The 17,433-nt window shown below is 43.0% G+C and overlaps 1 protein-coding gene across 1 annotated transcript in view; it reads right to left on the bottom strand.

Annotated features, from left to right (window-relative positions):
• The window catches only part of LOC111965996 (ephrin-B1-like), a 93,870-nt gene extending 79,176 nt beyond the window's left edge, over positions 1 to 14,694 (bottom strand). Inside the window, exon 1 of the mRNA XM_023990439.2 lies at positions 13,614 to 14,694. Within this exon, the coding sequence (XP_023846207.1) occupies positions 13,614 to 13,732 (119 nt within the window). The 5' untranslated portion in view covers positions 13,733 to 14,694. The remainder of the gene's footprint in view (positions 1 to 13,613) is intronic.
• Between the last annotated feature and the right edge of the window lie 2,739 nt (positions 14,695 to 17,433).

The raw sequence follows: 17,433 nt of genomic DNA, 5'->3' as shown, positions 1-17,433 counted from the left end.
CCTGACTATTTAATCCATGTAAAATTCCCTTTTAGGTCAATTAGGATCACCACTTTATTTTTAGAATGTGAAATGTCAGAAAAATAGTAGAGAGAATGATTATTTCAGCTTTTATTTCTTTCATCACATTCCCAGTGGGTCAGAAGTTTACATAACTCAATTAGTATTTGGTAGCATTGCCTTTAAATTGTTTAACCTGAGTCAAACATGTTGGGTAGCCTTCCACAAGCTTCCCACAATAAGTTGGGTGAATTTTAGCCCATTCCTTCCTGACAGAGCTGATGTAACTGAGTCAGGTTTGTAAGCCTCCTTGCTAGCACACGCTTTTTCAGTTCTGCCCACAAATTTTCTATAGGTTTGAGCGTCAGGGCTTTGTGATGGCCATCCAAATACTTTGCTGTCCTTGAGCCATTTTGCCACACTTTGGAAGTATTGCTTGGGGTCATTGTCCATTTGGAAGACCATTTGTGACAAGCTTTAACTTCCTGACTGTTGTCTTGAGATGTTGCTTCAAAATATCCACATAATTTTCCTCCCTCATGATGCCATCACTATTTTGTGGAAGTGCACCAGTCCCTCCTGCAGCAAAGCACCCCACAACATGATGCATGCCACCCCGTGCTTCCACGGTTGGCGATGGTGTTCTTCGGCTTGCAACCTCCCCCTTTCCTCCAAAGCATAACGATGGTCATTATGGCCAACTGTTCTATTTTGTTTCATCAGACCAGAGGACATTTCTCAAAAAGTACGATCTTTGTCCCATGTGCAGTTGAAAACTGTAGTCTGGCTTTTTTATGGCGGTTTAGGAGCAGTGGCTTCTTCCTTTCTGAGCGGCCTTTCAGGTTATGTTCGATATACAGTGGGGAGAACAAGTATTATACACTGCCATTTTTCAGGTTTCTACTTACAAAGCATGTAGAGGTCTGGCATTTTTGATCTAGGTACCATCTTCAACTGTGAGAGACGGAATCTAAAACAAAAATCCAGAAAATCACATTGTATGATTTTTAGTAATTACTTTTGGCATTTATTGCATGACATAAGTATTGATCACCTACCAACCAGTAAGATTCCGCTCTCACAGATCTGTTAGTTTTTCTTAAGAAGCCCTCCTGTTCTCCACTCATTACCTGTATTAACTGCACCTGTTTGAACTCGTTACCTGTATAAAAGACACCTGTCCACACGCTCATTCAAACAGATTCCAACCTCTCCACAATGGCCAAGGACCAGAGAGCTGTGTAAGGACATAAGGGATAAAATTGTAGGACCTGCACAAGGCTGGGAGGCTACAGGACAAAGGCAAGCAGCTTTGGTGAGAAGGAAAAACTGTGTGGCGCAATTATTTAGAAAATGGAAGAGTACAGATGACGGTCATCACCCTCGGTTGGGCTCCATGCAAGATTTCACCTCGTGGGGCATTCAATGATCATGAGGAAGGTGAGGGATCAGCCCAGAACTACACGGCAGGAACCTGGTCAATGACCTGAAGAGAGCTGGGACACAGTCTCAAAGAAAACCATTAGTAACACACTACGCCGTCAGGATTAAAATCCTGCCGCATACAAGGCCCTGCGTAAGCCAGTGCATGTCAGGCCCGTCTGAAGTTTGCCAATGACATCTTGGAATCCAGAGGAGGAATGGAGAAGGTCATGTGGTCTGATGAGACAAAAATAGAGCTTTTTGGTCTAACTCCACTCGCCGTGTTGGAGGAAGAAGAGTATGAGTACAACCCCAAGAACACCATCCAACCGTGAGAGCATGGGAGGTGGAACATCATTCTTTGGGGATGCTTTTCTGCAAGGGGACAGGACGACTGCACGTATTGAGGGGAGGATGTGGGGCCATGTATCGCGAGATCTTGGCCAAAACCTCCTGCCCTCAGTAAGAGCATTGAAGATGGGTCGTGGCTGGGTCTTCCAGCATGAAACGACACGAAGCACACAGCCAGTGGCAATTAAGGAGTGGCTCGTAAGAAGCATCCAAGGTCCTGGAGTGGCCTAGCCAGTCTCCAACCTGAACCCAATAGAAAATCTATTGGAGGGAGCTGAAAGTCGTAATTGCCAGCGCAGCCCCGAAACCTGAAGGATCTGGAGAAGATCTGTAGGGAGGAGTGGGCCAAAATCCCTGCTGCAGTGTGTGCAAACCTAGTCAAGAACTACAGGAAACGTATGATCTCTGTAATTGCAAACCAAGGTTCTGTACCAAATATTAAGTTCTGCTTTTCTGATGTATCAAATACTTATGTCATGCACATACAAATGCAAATTAATTACTTAAAAATCATACAATTGTGATTTTCTGGATTTTGGTTTAGATTCCGTCTTCTCATAGTTGATAGTTTACCTATGATAAAAATTACAGACCTCTACATGCTTTGTAAGTAGGAAACCTGCAAAATCGGCAGTGTGATCACAATACTTGTCCCCCACTTGTGGACTAGTTTTTCTGGCCTGTATAACGAGACTATACCGGATAACTATGCTATTATCTGAGTTAGCACCATTGTAAACAAAGAGACATAAGCATATTTCAACCCTGCAGGCGCGACACAAAACGCAGAAATAAAAATATAATTCATGCCTTACCTTTGACGAGCTTCTGTTGTTGGCACTCCAATATGTCCCATAAACATCACAAATGGTCCTTTTGTTCGATTAATTCCGTCGATATATATCCAAAATGTCCATTTATTTGGCGCGTTTGATCCAGAAAAATACCGCTTCCAAATTGGTCAAACGTGACTACAAAATATCTCAAAGGTTACCTGTAAACTTTGCCAAAAAATGTCAAACTACTTTTGTAATACAACTTTAGGTATTTTTTAACGTTAATAATCGATAAAATTGAAGACGGGATGATCTGTGTTCAATACAGGATTAAAACCAACTATAGCCAGCTTTCTGGTTACGCTCTTCTATCTAACAGGACACTTAATGTGACTCTCGTTYAAGATGGCCGTACTTCTTCATTACACAAAGGAATAACCTCAACCAATTTCTCAAGACTGTTGACATCCAGTGGAAGCGGTAGGAACTGCAAGCAGGTCAATTAAAAATCTGGTTTCCCAATGAAAACTCATTGAAAAGAGAGTGACCTCGAAAGAATTCATGGTTTGGTTTCGGGGTTTCGCCTGTTAAATAAGTTCTGTTATACTCACAGACATGATTCAAACAGTTTTAGAAACTTCAGTGTGTTTTCTATCCAAATTTACTATCAATATGCATATCTTATCTTCTGGGGATGAGTAGCTGGCAGTTGAATTTGGGTATGCTTTTCATCCAAACGTGAAAATGCTGCCCCCTATCCTAGAGAAGTTAACAAGACATTTGTGGAGTGGTTGAAAAACGAGTTTTAATGACTCCAACCTAAGTGTATGTAAACTTCCGACTTCAACTGTAAGTAGCCTAGCTCATAATAGCGACACAACGGCCGGTAGGCTAAACAGTTTGCACGTCTTACGTCTTCGTGGAGGAATTATATCATAGCAATGAGTGCAAAATAGTGATCATAATATGACATTGAAGGCAATATGTTTCATCTAGTAAAAAATAGTAAAACCTAGACTATGGACTTGCCAGCATTTGGTCATGACTCATGCCACATAAATTAAAGCTAGGGAAAGTGCACAGAGACTGTACAGCGAAACAGGCTAAAAGTAATACACAAGTAATAAAAGCTTAGGTTATTTACCATGTGTTACTCTCATTCTGCAGAGCAACCAGATGTGCACACACACACAGAGAGAGACATCGAGAGAGAGAGAAACATCGAGAGAGAGAGAGAGAGACATCGAGAGAGACATCGAAGAGAGAGAGAGAGAGACATCGAGAGAGGAAGAGGAGAGAGGAGAGAGAGAGAGAGAGAGAGAGAGAGAGAGAGAGAGAGAGAGAGAGAGAGAGAGAGAGACGAGAGAGACGAAGAGAGAGAGAGGACGAGAGAGAGAGAGAAAGAGAGACATCGAGAGCGAGAGAGGTTCAGGGCCCAGTACAGGGAAAATTGAAAGGACAGCGAAAGCACAGAAAATCCATTTGATTATTTTGCCTGTCCTCAGTCCAAGGATTTGACTTCTTTTTTTCAGTTCCACCCAAAACAAACCGCTCAAAGTGTCATTCCCAATGTATTCCACTTCAAAGATGGCACAAACAGAAAATGGCTGACATACAATGAAGTAACWCCCTCCTTGCTATGCTCAGTGTGTCTTGCATTTGCTAAACCTTCAGCCAGTGATAGTGCATTTGTCAAAGAAGGCATGCAGGCCTGGAAACAWGTCYATCAKAGAGTACAGGAACATGAGAGAAGCAAGACCCATAGAGAAAGTGCAGAAGCCTTTTYCCTCAGAGCCAGCAAAGCAGGCATCCGTACCCTTCTGAGTTATAAGCAAATGTCAGTTCAACGAGACCAGGTCAGAAAGAGGAGGCAGRTCATGGAACGTGTGATTGATGTAGTTCAAGTTATTGGTAAATGTGGGCTGAGCTACAGAGGACACAGACACGAAGCTGCATATAACTTGGAAAACATGGCCGTCGATCATGGCAAGTTTCTTGAGCTCATATTGTTGCTAAGCAAATATGATGTCTGCCTACAAGAGCATGTTAGTGGTTGCATTGAGAAGAGCAAGAAGCAGATGGGGAGTAAAGGAGTCCTCGGTAACTATGACGTCCAAAACAACAGCAAATACAGTAATTGAAGTCAACAGAATGTTGATTCAGCAGACAATTGCTGTTGAAGTGAGAAAGGCAAGGATGTTCTCAATAGGAATGGACACAACACAGGATTTAACATCCAAAGACCAGTGTGCAGTAGTTCTGTGACATGTCACTGATGTTGTCCACCAGAGACTCATTGCGGTCATTGACTGAGTCATTGACTGGACATTACTTTGTGGACCTTGTGAAACAGACCCTTGAGAAGATGGACATAGATATCAAACAGTGTGTTGGTAATGCAACAGACGGAGCAGCTACTACGCAGGGACAATACAGGGGCTTCTCTGCATCGCTCACAGGAGAGTCTCCTAACCAAGTACACATATGGTGTTACTCACATGTCCTCAACCTTGTGCTAACTGACACCACTGGGGTTGTTGTGGCAAGTGAATCSCTTTTCTCACTACTGAATGACATTGCAGTGTTCGTTCGAGATTCCTACAWGTGCATGAAGCTATGGGAGGAAACCAGTGAGGACAGGAGACACAGACGGCTTAATGTAATTGGTGAAACATGCTGGTGGGCCAAAGACAAGGCATAAAGGAAAGTATTTGGAAGCTTTGCAAAGCCTAACCAGATGTGGTCATCACTATGGAAAGAATTGAAAAGGATGTGACCATAAAACCTGCCATCCGAACCAAGGCCMAAGGGTACAAGGATGCTCTCCTAAAGTATGAAACCTTACTTACAGCTAAGGTTTTTCTCAGGATTTTTGAGCAGACGTCCCCTCTCTCTAAATACTTGCAAACAAGTGGCATGGATATCGTAACAGCACAGCACTTGGTGGCGGGAACGGAGGATAACCTGAGAAAGTGTGCCCGAGACTTTGAGGGTGTGAAGAGGGCAGCAGACGACTTTGTTGAGTAGGCCAATGTCATTCTGGAGGAGCAGCAAGACTGTGATGCCAAAGCTCAGACTGCTCTCCCAGAGAAGAGAAMAAAAAAAGAAGAGAAAACCAGGTGAGTTGGCAGAAGACAAGCCCATTGCTAATGCAGACATGGATTACAAAATCAAGATCCACAATGTGGAACTGGACACTGTTGTTGAAAGTATTCACCGCCGTTATGCAGCAAATGCCGTCTGTGTGCAGATGTCTCCTGCATGAATCCCAAGCCTTTTCCTGAGATCAGAGAAAAGGGCCTTCCAAAGACAGCCATGAARGAGCTCAGCAAATACTTACTGGAATTTGATGAACATGCCACTGTTGAGGCATTGCAGGCTGAAMTRATCAGCCTTGCACAACAGTGGGAAAGACTGAAACAGTCAGCATTGGAGGAGTACAACCCCAGGRCTGCCACCGCCAGTGATGAATCAAGGGAAGGCTTTGAGGATCCTGATGAAAGTGTGGAGTTGGTGAGCAGAAGTTGTTCCACATGTAAAAACTGCCCGATATGCTGCTATCTTCTCCTGTCTCAGTACAATCTGCTCACGGATGCATATCACATCATTGGTTTAGGCTACAAGTTCCTCCTCACCCTATCCATCACTCAGGTGACTTGTGAGAGGACCTTCTCCACCCTGAAATTCGTGAAGAACCGCCTAAGAACCTCCCTCACTCAAGAGAACCTTGAAGCGTTCCTTTTGATGGCAACAGAGGAGGAGATTCTTATGGGACTTGACAAAGATGACATCATTGACAAGATGGCAGAGAGCAGTGAGTTACTGCGCCACCTACTGGTTTACTAGTGGTAATTACTTCCTGGTTACTCTGAAGTAGCTATGCGATGACTCTTCCTTAACAGGCTGACAAGGGTGAAAGAACATTTGCTGTGAGTTAAAGCTTTTGTACAGAGGCTTGTTTTTGGGACTTTCGTATTATACTTGCAGTTATGTAGCCAATGTTCAATTTCATTGACTCAGTGTTTAGATGTGTTTATTTTTGTGCAGTTTGCTTTATGGACACCAGTGAGTGAACATTGTAATCTACATTTTTTTGTAGAGTATCTTTTTGTATTATAATTACTTACATTGTTGTGGCTTACTTACATTGTTCAAGTTCAGTGAATGTGTGAAGTTTTTTTTATACATTTGATATGCTTGATGCATGAATATAAAGATAATAATTTGAACATTTGAGCTAACGCTGTATATCTCATTCTCTTTTTAAAAAGTGTAGGCTAATTGTTTTGTGTGTCTAGCCTTGTACATTTGAATGTGCTATGATTGGTGTATTCCGAGTTTTTGAGGGTGCACCCATAGCCATAGCATACTTTGAAAACTCAGTGTACAGATCCCGTAACTTGTTGGTCAGTCCCAAATGTTTGTATTTTGTAATGTGGATAACTTTCTTCCCAGATGAACATAGTGGCCAAATGTATAACTAGTTTGGTACCCGTTAGATCAACAAATAGGGTTAGCCTACAAAATTAGCGGTTTGGTGGTTAGCGTGAAGAGGGTGGCCTGGGATGGAGTCAAATTCCCAGCCTAAATTATTGTTTCAGTCCGCCCCTGATGTGTGTGCTTTGGGGACCTTTAACAGAATGTGACTGGAAAAACAGAATGCATTAAAATGGAAATAGCTGTTCTATCATTCAGCCTACAGTAGCAGCCAATGTGTGGTGTTCAATGTAGGCCTACATTCCATGAGACTTTTGAAAAAATCATGCAGGGCTTGACATTAACCTGTTTATCCACTTGTCCTTCAGACAAGGAGGTGACTGAAAATGTTGTGTTTGATGCAAGAAACCATTTTACAAAATAAAATGCATAATTATTCACATACCATTATTACAGAGAATCAGACAAATGATGCTACCCTGTGCCTATTGGCTACTTCGCTTATTCAAGCCTGTCTCAAAATACAACACTGCCCCTTTAAGACAAGAAAAAGCTCTTTATCTGACTCGCTTTTCAAAGATGTCTAGAAATGTACACATTTTGTGCTCTTATAGGAAGCAATCACTCCCCCATTGCTGACCATAAATTATCTAGAACTGGGCTAATAACTCAGTAACTAGCAAAGGATATGAACAAAATGTGGACACTTGGCTACATGCAGCTCTTGCTTTGATCTCAAAACAAGCACATCTACTCAAGACCACAGCTGTATACACAGTCCAGTTCAAAGTGAATGGCACAGATCCATATTTGGCAATGGTATATAGGCCTACTGCAGCTCTGATTGGTTAGGCCGCACCGGTCTGTGTAGAGTATGGACTGAGTCATGCATCTGTCTGTGTAGAGTATGGACTGAGTCATGCAATCCTGTCTGATACAGTGAGTTTGAGTGAGTGAATTTTACCATATACTGTATTTTATTATATACCAGTATTGATGCACAGACAGTATGGGTTTTTACTTTATCTTTTGTCTTTTGTTACCAAGTTGTGGCGAAAATAATTGTGTTAGCTGCTAATGCTAAATGCTAGCTAGTTGGCTAGCTAGCTAATAAAGGTACCGAGTCAGCGCAAACGTAGCTAGCTAATACAGCCTAATACGAGTGCTGGTGTAGGCCTAAATCAGCATGTTGTTTGAGCAACAGTATCTTCTAAATCAGAGAGGAATAGACTAAGCATGAAAATGTTACTAGATGAAGAGAAAACACTTAAAGTGGCACTCCAGTCTCCTTTTCACTCATTTATCACCTGATTTACATATTGCTGCTCAATATGGCAACCAGAGAATGGGGTAGCTGCTGCTCAATATGGCAACCAGAGAATGGGGTAGCGCTGCTCAATATGGCAACCAGAGAATGGGGTAGCTGCAGCTCAATATGACTACCAGAGAATGGGGTAGCTGCAGCTCAATATACCAGAGAATGGGGTAGCTGCAGCTCAATATGACTACAGAGAATGGGGTAGCTGCAGCTCAATATGACTACCAGAGAATGGGGTAGCTGCAGCTCAATATGACTACCAGAGAATGGGGTAGCTGCAGCTCAATATGACTACCAGAGAATGGGGTAGCTGCAGCTCAATATGATACCAGAGAATGGGGTGCTAGCAGTCAATTGACACCAGAGAATGGGTAGTTGCAGCTCAATATGACAACCAGAGAATGGGGTAGCTTGCAGCTCAATATGACTACCAGAGAATGGGTAGCTGCAGCTCAATATGACTACCAGAGAAGTGGGTAGTTGCAGCTCAATATGACAACCAGAGAATGGGGTAGCTGCAGCTCAATATGACTACCAGAGAATGGGGTAGTTGCAGCTCAATATGACTACCAGAGAATGGGGTAGCTGCAGCTCAATATGACTACCAGAGAATGGGGTATTGCAGCTCAATATGACAACCACGAGAGAATGGGGTAGCTGCAGCTCAATATGACTACCAGAGAATGGGGTAGTTGCAGCTCAATATGACTACCAGAGAATGGGGTAGCTGCAGCTCAATATGACCAACCAGGAATGGGGTAGCTGCAGCTCAATATGACTACCAGAGAATGGGGTAGTTGCAGCTCAATATGACTACCAGAGAATGTGCGAGTGGGTGTGGAAAGGAAAGTAGAGGGCGTGTAGAAAGGCGTAGGTGTGTCAAAGTGCTCTGCTATAGGTTAGACGGTTTTGATTGAGCTGTGCTTTTTTTGCTCCTGTTTCTTACCACGCAACTACCGTACACTAAGCTACCATACATTACATTGAGCTACCATACCACAACAGTTTGCACTTCTGTTATGAAGCCACAGGATGAGTCTGAGTCATAATTCACTGTTATTTTTACACAACAACGATTAAAAGTACTGATGATGGGCGCTTCATGCGTTGTATGTGTGTGCTTTAGTGTGACTGTCATCCTGATACTAGGTATATGTTGCCGGACAGTAGTGCGTGTCAAGCAGGACGTTCATGCCCTCCCCATTGAGTAGACTGTATGTGCATGTATCAAGGTGACATCTAGACGGTTATCAASGTTAGTTATTTCTTGTATAGGCTGCTATCCTACTTGAAATAAAACGATGGGAGGGGAAAAAATGGCCACATTAGCGTCCTGCTGTCAGGTCGGCAGGCCTGTCCATACAACACAGGTGCACTAGTGGCCTTCTTATCGACTCGTCTTGCAGCCCAATCCGCCACGCAAAATGGTCTTGAGTGCACAATAGCTGATTCGCTTTCCATACACCCACTCCTTTAGACACACCCACTTGCCCGTACTTGTCTCCATATTGGGTTGCTTTTCAACAGGAAAAGTACAAAAATCACTCGAGGACGTCTTGAATGTAGCCAAAGATTCCACTCCCCTGGGAAACACTGACCAACACTTTGGTTCTTACCCTGTCACAATAACGCCTCAATAGGGATTAGTAGGCTATTCTAATTGCTAATTCTATGAACGCTTCCCTGGCTTTTTCATTCGTTGTCATGTTAAACAACACTGTATTCAAAGTGGCCACTATTACCCACTGGTTGAGTCAATGTTGTTTTCACGTCATTTTAATGAAATTATGTTGAACCAATATGGAGTAGATGTTGAATTGACATCTGTGCCCAGTGGGTACATTCTAACTATATAATTAGAATAATCATTCTATTTCCATAATTACAACAGTTCACCCGAATGTTTTGATCTAAATACCAAGTCAAATCGCAAATGCAATATTTGGTTAAAAATAACGGCTAGATTTTTTGCCCATATGGTGCAGCCCTATGTGCCAGTGTGTAAATGATCTCAAATGAAATCAATTTCTGGTTTAAGTTGAATTGAACAGTATAAAACAATCAGAATGGAGAAAGACCCATTGAAATCACTTAGAATGTATGTGTTGCACCCTAGGGTCAAAAACATAAAATACTGTCATACTGTAAAAAATATTGTGATATGATATTTTGGCCATATCGCCAAGGGAACGTACCGTAKGTTGTAATCTCATCGATCAACATCTCAACCATTACCCAATTGTCCACGCTGAAATGACATCTCTCTCTCTCTCTCACTCCATTGTAGAGCACTGAAGCCCACCCTGAAGTACTGAGATGTTTAATCCCAATGGAATCGGATGTATAAATAAAATATATCATTTAAAAACACCAGCTCACAGTCACCTAACACACACAACATAGGAAACCCTATTCCCTCCATAGGGCTCTGGTCAAAAGTAGTGTACTATATAGGGAACAGGGTGTAATTTGGGATGCATACATATACTGAACAAAAATATAAACACAACATGTAAAGTCCCATGTTTCATGAGCTGAAATAAAAGATTCCGGAATTTTTCCATAAGCACAAAAAGCATATTTCTTTCRAATGTTGTGCACAAATTTGTTTACATCCCTGTTAGTGAGCATTTCACTTTTGCCAAGATAATCTATCCACCTGACAGGTGTGGCATATCAAGAAGCTGATTAAACAGCATGATCATTACACAGGTGCACCTTGTCCTGGGGACAATAAAAGGCCAATGTGTGCAATGTCACACAACACAATGCTACAGATGTCTCAAGCTTTGAGGCATGCAATTGGCATGCTGACTGCAGGAATGTCCACTAGAGCTGTTGCCAGAGAATTTAATGTTAATTTCTCTACCATCAGCCACCTCCAATGTCATTGTAGAGAATTTGGCAGTACGCCCAATCGGCCTCACAACTGAAGACCACGTATAACCACGCTAGGCCAGGACCTCCACATCCAGCTTCGTCACCTGTGGGATTGTCTGAGACCAGATCGTCTGAGACCAGATCGTCTGAGACAAGCCACCTGGACAGCTGATGAAACTGAGGAATATTTCTGTCTGTAATAAAGCCCTTTTGTGGGGAAAAACCCATTCTGATTGGCTGGACCTGGCTCCCAAGTGGCCTCCCAGTCATATGAAATCCATAGATTAAGTCCTAATTTATTTATTTAAATTTACTAATTTCCTTATATGAACTGTAACAGTTTCCTGCTGCGCATCAGCTTGGTAATGATCACCCGAGCATTCAGCATACTCTGTCCATTCTCCATATTTATTCYATTAGCTGTAATCTATGGAGGTCAGTGGAGGGGAGGGGAGGGAGAGGATGGGAAAGGAGTATAAAAGAGAGGAAAGGAACATCGGGAGTTTTGTTCCTCTGCCCTTGCCACTGACATATGGACCCTAGAGGTCAGACAGAGTAGAGGTCAGTCAGTGACACTGACCCCATAACAAAGACCAGACTTCACTGATAGGTTGACATTGGTGGTCACAAAAATGCACACTGTTGTGCTGGTGCATTGCCAATCACATTTAGTTAGGCCTAATTTATAATTCTGAATGTCATGAGTCTGCAGTTAAATCATGAACCTGGGATATTAACAATCAATACCTTGTGCCTTTACCAAACGCGGCAGAAATTGATTTCCGTAAACGGGCCATGTGATGTGGGTGTAGAGAGAGAGACTCAGTCTAGTGTGAGTGATAAATGTTACCAGAACACATTATTTTACTGCCAGTAGCCTCGATAAGGCTCTCTGAAACTATAATTAGGAAAGTGTCTGTGTTTGCAGCCCTAGCATGCTTCTCAGCTTTCTCTCTCACCAGGGAAGGTTCAGAGTTCCAGACTAACTGGAGAGATGTTCTATTTCCTTGAGGGAGTTGAGCGAGCTGGGAGCTAGCCTACAGTACACCTAGACACACTTGGCACCGTTCGCCGGTGGCTTTTCCTCTCATTCCACCATAAAGTGGGGTGTTAGAGAGGAAAATACTGCACACATTGGGCCTCTGTTATAGCTTAAATCAGGGGTCTTCAACTTTTTTTTGCCCAGGGACCACCTCCCAGGCAAAACGTATTTTGACCTCCCCATTATGTCATTGGAAGAGGAAGTGTAAACTCTAAACGTAGCCTATTAGCTAGACACACTTTGGCTAAATGCAGCTGTTTATCTGGTTAAACAAAGGTTAGGGTTACCTGCTGCACTGGCAGCCTATTTGAGGATGCTTTTTCAGAACCAATATCAGATACGCCAGTGAGTGTAATGTGCTCAACACTAGGAGTTGAGAAGTAAAGTTGACATCATTAGAAAGAAGATATTCTCCTATTTTCAACTGTCCGGTATATAATTCAAAATTCGTTTATTATGTTGTTGCTAGCAATTTTCATTTAAAAACTAAATKAAATAAAAATGTATTTTTTCCACTTTAGAATTTTTCGAGAAGAATACATGGACCCCCTGCAGTACCCCTAGCTGAATACCACTTGCTTAAAGCTATAATCCTTGGTTATTACATCAATGTTTTGGATTTATAAACAGGGATGGAATTTATGTTTTTTTGGGCACTCGCCAGCTGGGCTAGTAGACTGCAATTTTTACTAGCCCGGGTCCTAAATATGTGCCATGTAATATTTGAAATGACAAAATGTCACTAGCCAGGCTAGCATATTATCTTAATTTACATCCCTGCTTAAAAATKTATGATTACCTATATACCCATTAATTCTTGAAGAATATAACTTAGAAATGCCTGATGAGCGTACCCCATCAGAACCGAAAATATAGCGTAAGTTTGATTTTCTCCAATATTTGTAAACAAAGTTAACTTAAACAAACACTGTATAGACTCGAAACATGGTTAAAACTATAATGTTGATATAATGAATGGTCAGTCCTTGCATTCATAGCTCTGTCTATTAATTTGAGAGTGGTTACATTTCTTACATTTCTCCCTCAGCTTTTTACCAAAACAGAGAAGTTCGCTTTGCTMTTGTTTTCGATTAAGGATTCTAGCTTTAAGGAATGTGCCAAATACACAATGCTATCCAGATAATATTGTTCTGACTTCTGATAGTATTTCTGACACGTAGACTAGGCTTACATTCACCTCCAATCTCAAGACACAACTTTGGGTAAGAAATGTTGCCTACAGGCCAATGCGCATCATAGGTGCCAACTTGATGTGTCATCATCATTGGAAAAGAGTGAATTTGAATACAGTTTTTAAGTTCCCCTTCTCCACACACACAGCGAATTTGCCAAGCTTGACACTATTGAGTTTAAATATGACACTTACTTGGCATTCTGAGTGCTCCACATTATAGTTTCCAGTAATTTGGCGTCAGAAGGTAACGTCGACCTAAATACGAAGATAAAGATCCAGAGGTAACACTTCAAGCACGCGACCCCTGTCATTCTCACAACCGGGAGATGGAGCGAGCCGAGGAGAGAGTCCGACCGGTCGTGCGCGTGGCAGGGGAACAGCCGCTATCTATCGCTTTCTTCTGTGGCTCGTGTGTTTGTTAGTCGGGTGCGTGTGAGGTCGATGTTAGATACATGTCCGYCTGTCCAGTATGTCTTCAGATCCTCGTTTAGACCTGTCTTTGGTTGAACCGTCCGCAAAGCGCGCGTGTCAACAGCCGTTGGTTCTTAATTCCGGTTTTGAGAGGTTCAGGGAGGGATGAAAGCCGATGTGATCCGTTGTTGACCTGTAGCTGAGAAACCGGGGAAGTTCCTTCTTCTCGTCTTTGTCCCCAATGTCACACCGACTCGGTTCCTCGTTAGATCAGGTAGCCTATGTCGAGGTCTCTTTGCAGCCTGGGCTATTATTGTGGTCAGAAGGGTAGCCTAACGGCAGATGTCTTTGTCAGATGAATGTTATCACCCAGCAAAGCTCTCTCTCTCTCTCTACCCGTCGCTGTATTTCATAGAATAAATGACAACACGTATCCATCATTTAGAACTCCATCAGCAGCACCCCCGACATAACATACTTTAACCGTCTCTTCTCCTCATTCCTCCATTCTCCTCTCTTCCCTAGAGCGGAGAAACTGCGGTGAGTTAATGTAGTAAATATTTCCTTTCCTTTCATCCGCTGCGCTCCCCCTCTCCTCTTCTCTATTCGTCCTAGAACATTTGAGAGGTCCGATTGAGCTGGAGCTGTATTCCTGCACGCACTGCCCGGATGCCTCCATGCAGCAGTAGACCGGTCAGTAGCTATGTGCTCTTTGTCCCTGAGTCTAGAGTTATTTATTGTGCAGTAGGCTAGTAGACGAAGGACGCACAGTTAGAAGAGGTCTAGTCGACTCTACCAAGGGCCAGGACTGCTCTCTTCCTCTGTCTCTCTCGTTCACTGCGTGGAGCCCGACGTCCTCGGGTTTGAGTCTCTCCTCGAGCTTAACAGTTGTACGGTAACCTGACGCCCGGGCGCGAAAGGGACAGCCCACCATGTCAGCCGCCGCAACCAATCAGATAGCTCGGTCCGAACTCCAGCAGCAGTGTGTGTGTTGGTCCGGTCCATTACCYAAGCCCATTGCTCTGATAGCCGTTTAAAACTTTCCCCCCTTAATAATTATACTGCTTGTGTGAACATCGCAAAAGGAACATAATGCTAATGCAATGACTGGCCCATTAGAAATCACGTAGGGAAACACCTACACCTACAATTATTTTTACATCTTCAGGCTATTTCAAGCATGTTTTATACAAAACGAGTGGTGTGAAATGCTCCCCTGAATCTCATCACAATGTCAGACAATGAACTTCATGGGAACCTATTACGTCAATACATAATAGGGCAGGGTTTCTCAACTGGCAGCTCACATGGCTAATTTGGCCCCTGGGTGATTTTCTTTGGCCCCCCCAAGTTGTCTGAGCAAAGAAAATCTCATCCAAAGTATTCCCACACATAACAGAGAGAGATACACCCCTTCAAATTAGTGGATTTGGCTATTTCAGCCACACGCATTGCTGAGAAGTGTATAAAATTGAGCACACAGCCATGCAATCTCCATATACATTGGCAAGAGCTCAGTGACTTTCAACGTGGCACCGTCATAGGATGCAGCATTTCCAACAGGCCAGTTTGTCAAATTTCTGTCCTGCTAGAGCTGTCCCTGTTATTGTGAACTGGAAACGTCTAGGAGCAACAGCTGCAAAGTGGTAGGCCACACAAGCACACAGAACGGGACTGCCGATTGCTGAAGCACGTAGCGCTTAAAAATTGTCTGTCCTCGGTTGCAACGCTCATTATCGAGTTCCAACCTACCTCTGGAAGCAAAGTCAGCACAATAACTGTTCGTCTGGAGCTTCATGAAACGGGTTTCCATGGCTGAGCAGCCGCACACAAGCCAAAGATCACCATGTGCAATGCCAAGCGTCGGCTGCAGTGATGTAAAGCTTGCTGCCATTGGACTCTGAAGCAGTGGAAACGCGTTCTCTGGAGTGATGTATCACGCTTCACCATCTGGCAGTCCAGCGAACAAATCTGCCTGAATGCATAGTGCCAACTGTAAAGTTTGGTGGAGGAGGAATAATGGTCTGGGGCTGTTTTTCATGGTTTGGGCTGGACCCCTTAGTTCCAGTGAAAGGAATTCTTAACGCTACATCATGCAATTACATTCTTGACGATTCTGTGCTTCCAACTTTGTGGCAACAGTTTGGGGAAGGACATTTCCTGTTTCAGCATGACAATGCCCCAGTGCACAAAGCGAGGTCCATAAAAAAATGGTTTGTCGAGATCTGTGTGGAAGAACTTGACTGGCCTGCACAGAGCCCTGACCTCAACCCCATCGAACACCTTTAGGAGGAATTGGAATGCAGACTGTGAGCMAGGCCTAATCACCCAACAGCAGTGCCCGACCTCACTAATGCTCTTGTAGCTGAATGGAAGCAAGTCCCTGCAGCAATGTTCCAACATCTATTCGAATGCCTTCCCAGAAGAGTGGAGGCTGTTATAGCAGCTAAATGGGGTCCAACTCCATATTAATGCCCATGAATTTGGAATGAGGTTTTCGACAAGCAGGTGTCCACATACTTTTGGTCATGTAGTCTATGTGATCGTATATAAATGTAACCAAGGTTTGAAATTATGCTTTATTTGGGGGTCAAACATATCTGTTTGKGCTTCTTGCAGTCAATTTGCAAATTATTTGTAATTATGTTCAGGCCTTCTGATCATCCCCTCAAGAAAATAAATTGTCCTGTGGCTGAATGTAGTTGATGATCCATGCAATAGGGGCTGTCCATTGATGTTGAGGAAGAAATGCTATACATAATGATTGTGTCTGTATCTGCGCCGGCTTTGTGTGTGTCTGTGTGTCACTTGTGTGTGTGTGTGTGTTCACTATAGGTTTGAGCCCCTGCATTTGTATAATCAACGTTGCCCCCTAATGGTTGAGGAGAGATCAATTGATAGATCACCTGGAGAAAACAGACTAACATAATTGCATTAGAAAGATAGCAGGAATTTACAGTTACATAATATGTTTGGGGAATTAGTCATTGTATACTGAGTCCATATATTTGTATTGTAGGTCTTCTACAGAAGGGCAAATCAAATCAAATTCACAGCAAGGCTGTAACAAAAGCCTGCACCTCTAGCTCTCCAAGAGGACAGTTGACCACTGGATGTGTCCCAAAAGCCACTTTGTTGTTCCTAATTCCCTATGGGCTCTGGTCAAATGTAGTGCTCTATAAAGGGAATAGACTGAAATGTGGGACACAGACCTGTGGTCCACGTTCTACATGAACAGAGACATGGTGCTACACCCAGAGACTGAGGTCTGTGGTTCTCTGTCACATATTTACACTCAGCAAACACTGAAACAATGACCTCATCACTGCGAGACGTAGCCAAGGCATGAAGTCAGCAGTACCACAGTGAATAAAACCAAAGATATTCTAGTTAATTGATTTTCCTATTCCTCTCTGATAAAACCTATCCCATCTGTCACTGGCCCGTCTCAGAGGCCTGTGTAGGTTTATAGAAGGGTTTTTCCTAACAGGTAATGATACACTGTGCCGCTCGCTGCATTGGTGCTGGTGATCATATTTATTTGTGCTAAATAAGATGTGTTGAAGAATGTTGTTTCCTAATCATCATTCTCCTCAGGACT

This window comes from Salvelinus sp. IW2-2015, linkage group LG6.2 (genome assembly GCF_002910315.2).
Source record: "Salvelinus sp. IW2-2015 linkage group LG6.2, ASM291031v2, whole genome shotgun sequence".
Lineage (NCBI taxonomy): Eukaryota > Metazoa > Chordata > Actinopteri > Salmoniformes > Salmonidae > Salvelinus > Salvelinus sp. IW2-2015.
This window is presented reverse-complemented; position numbering and strand designations above follow the sequence as displayed.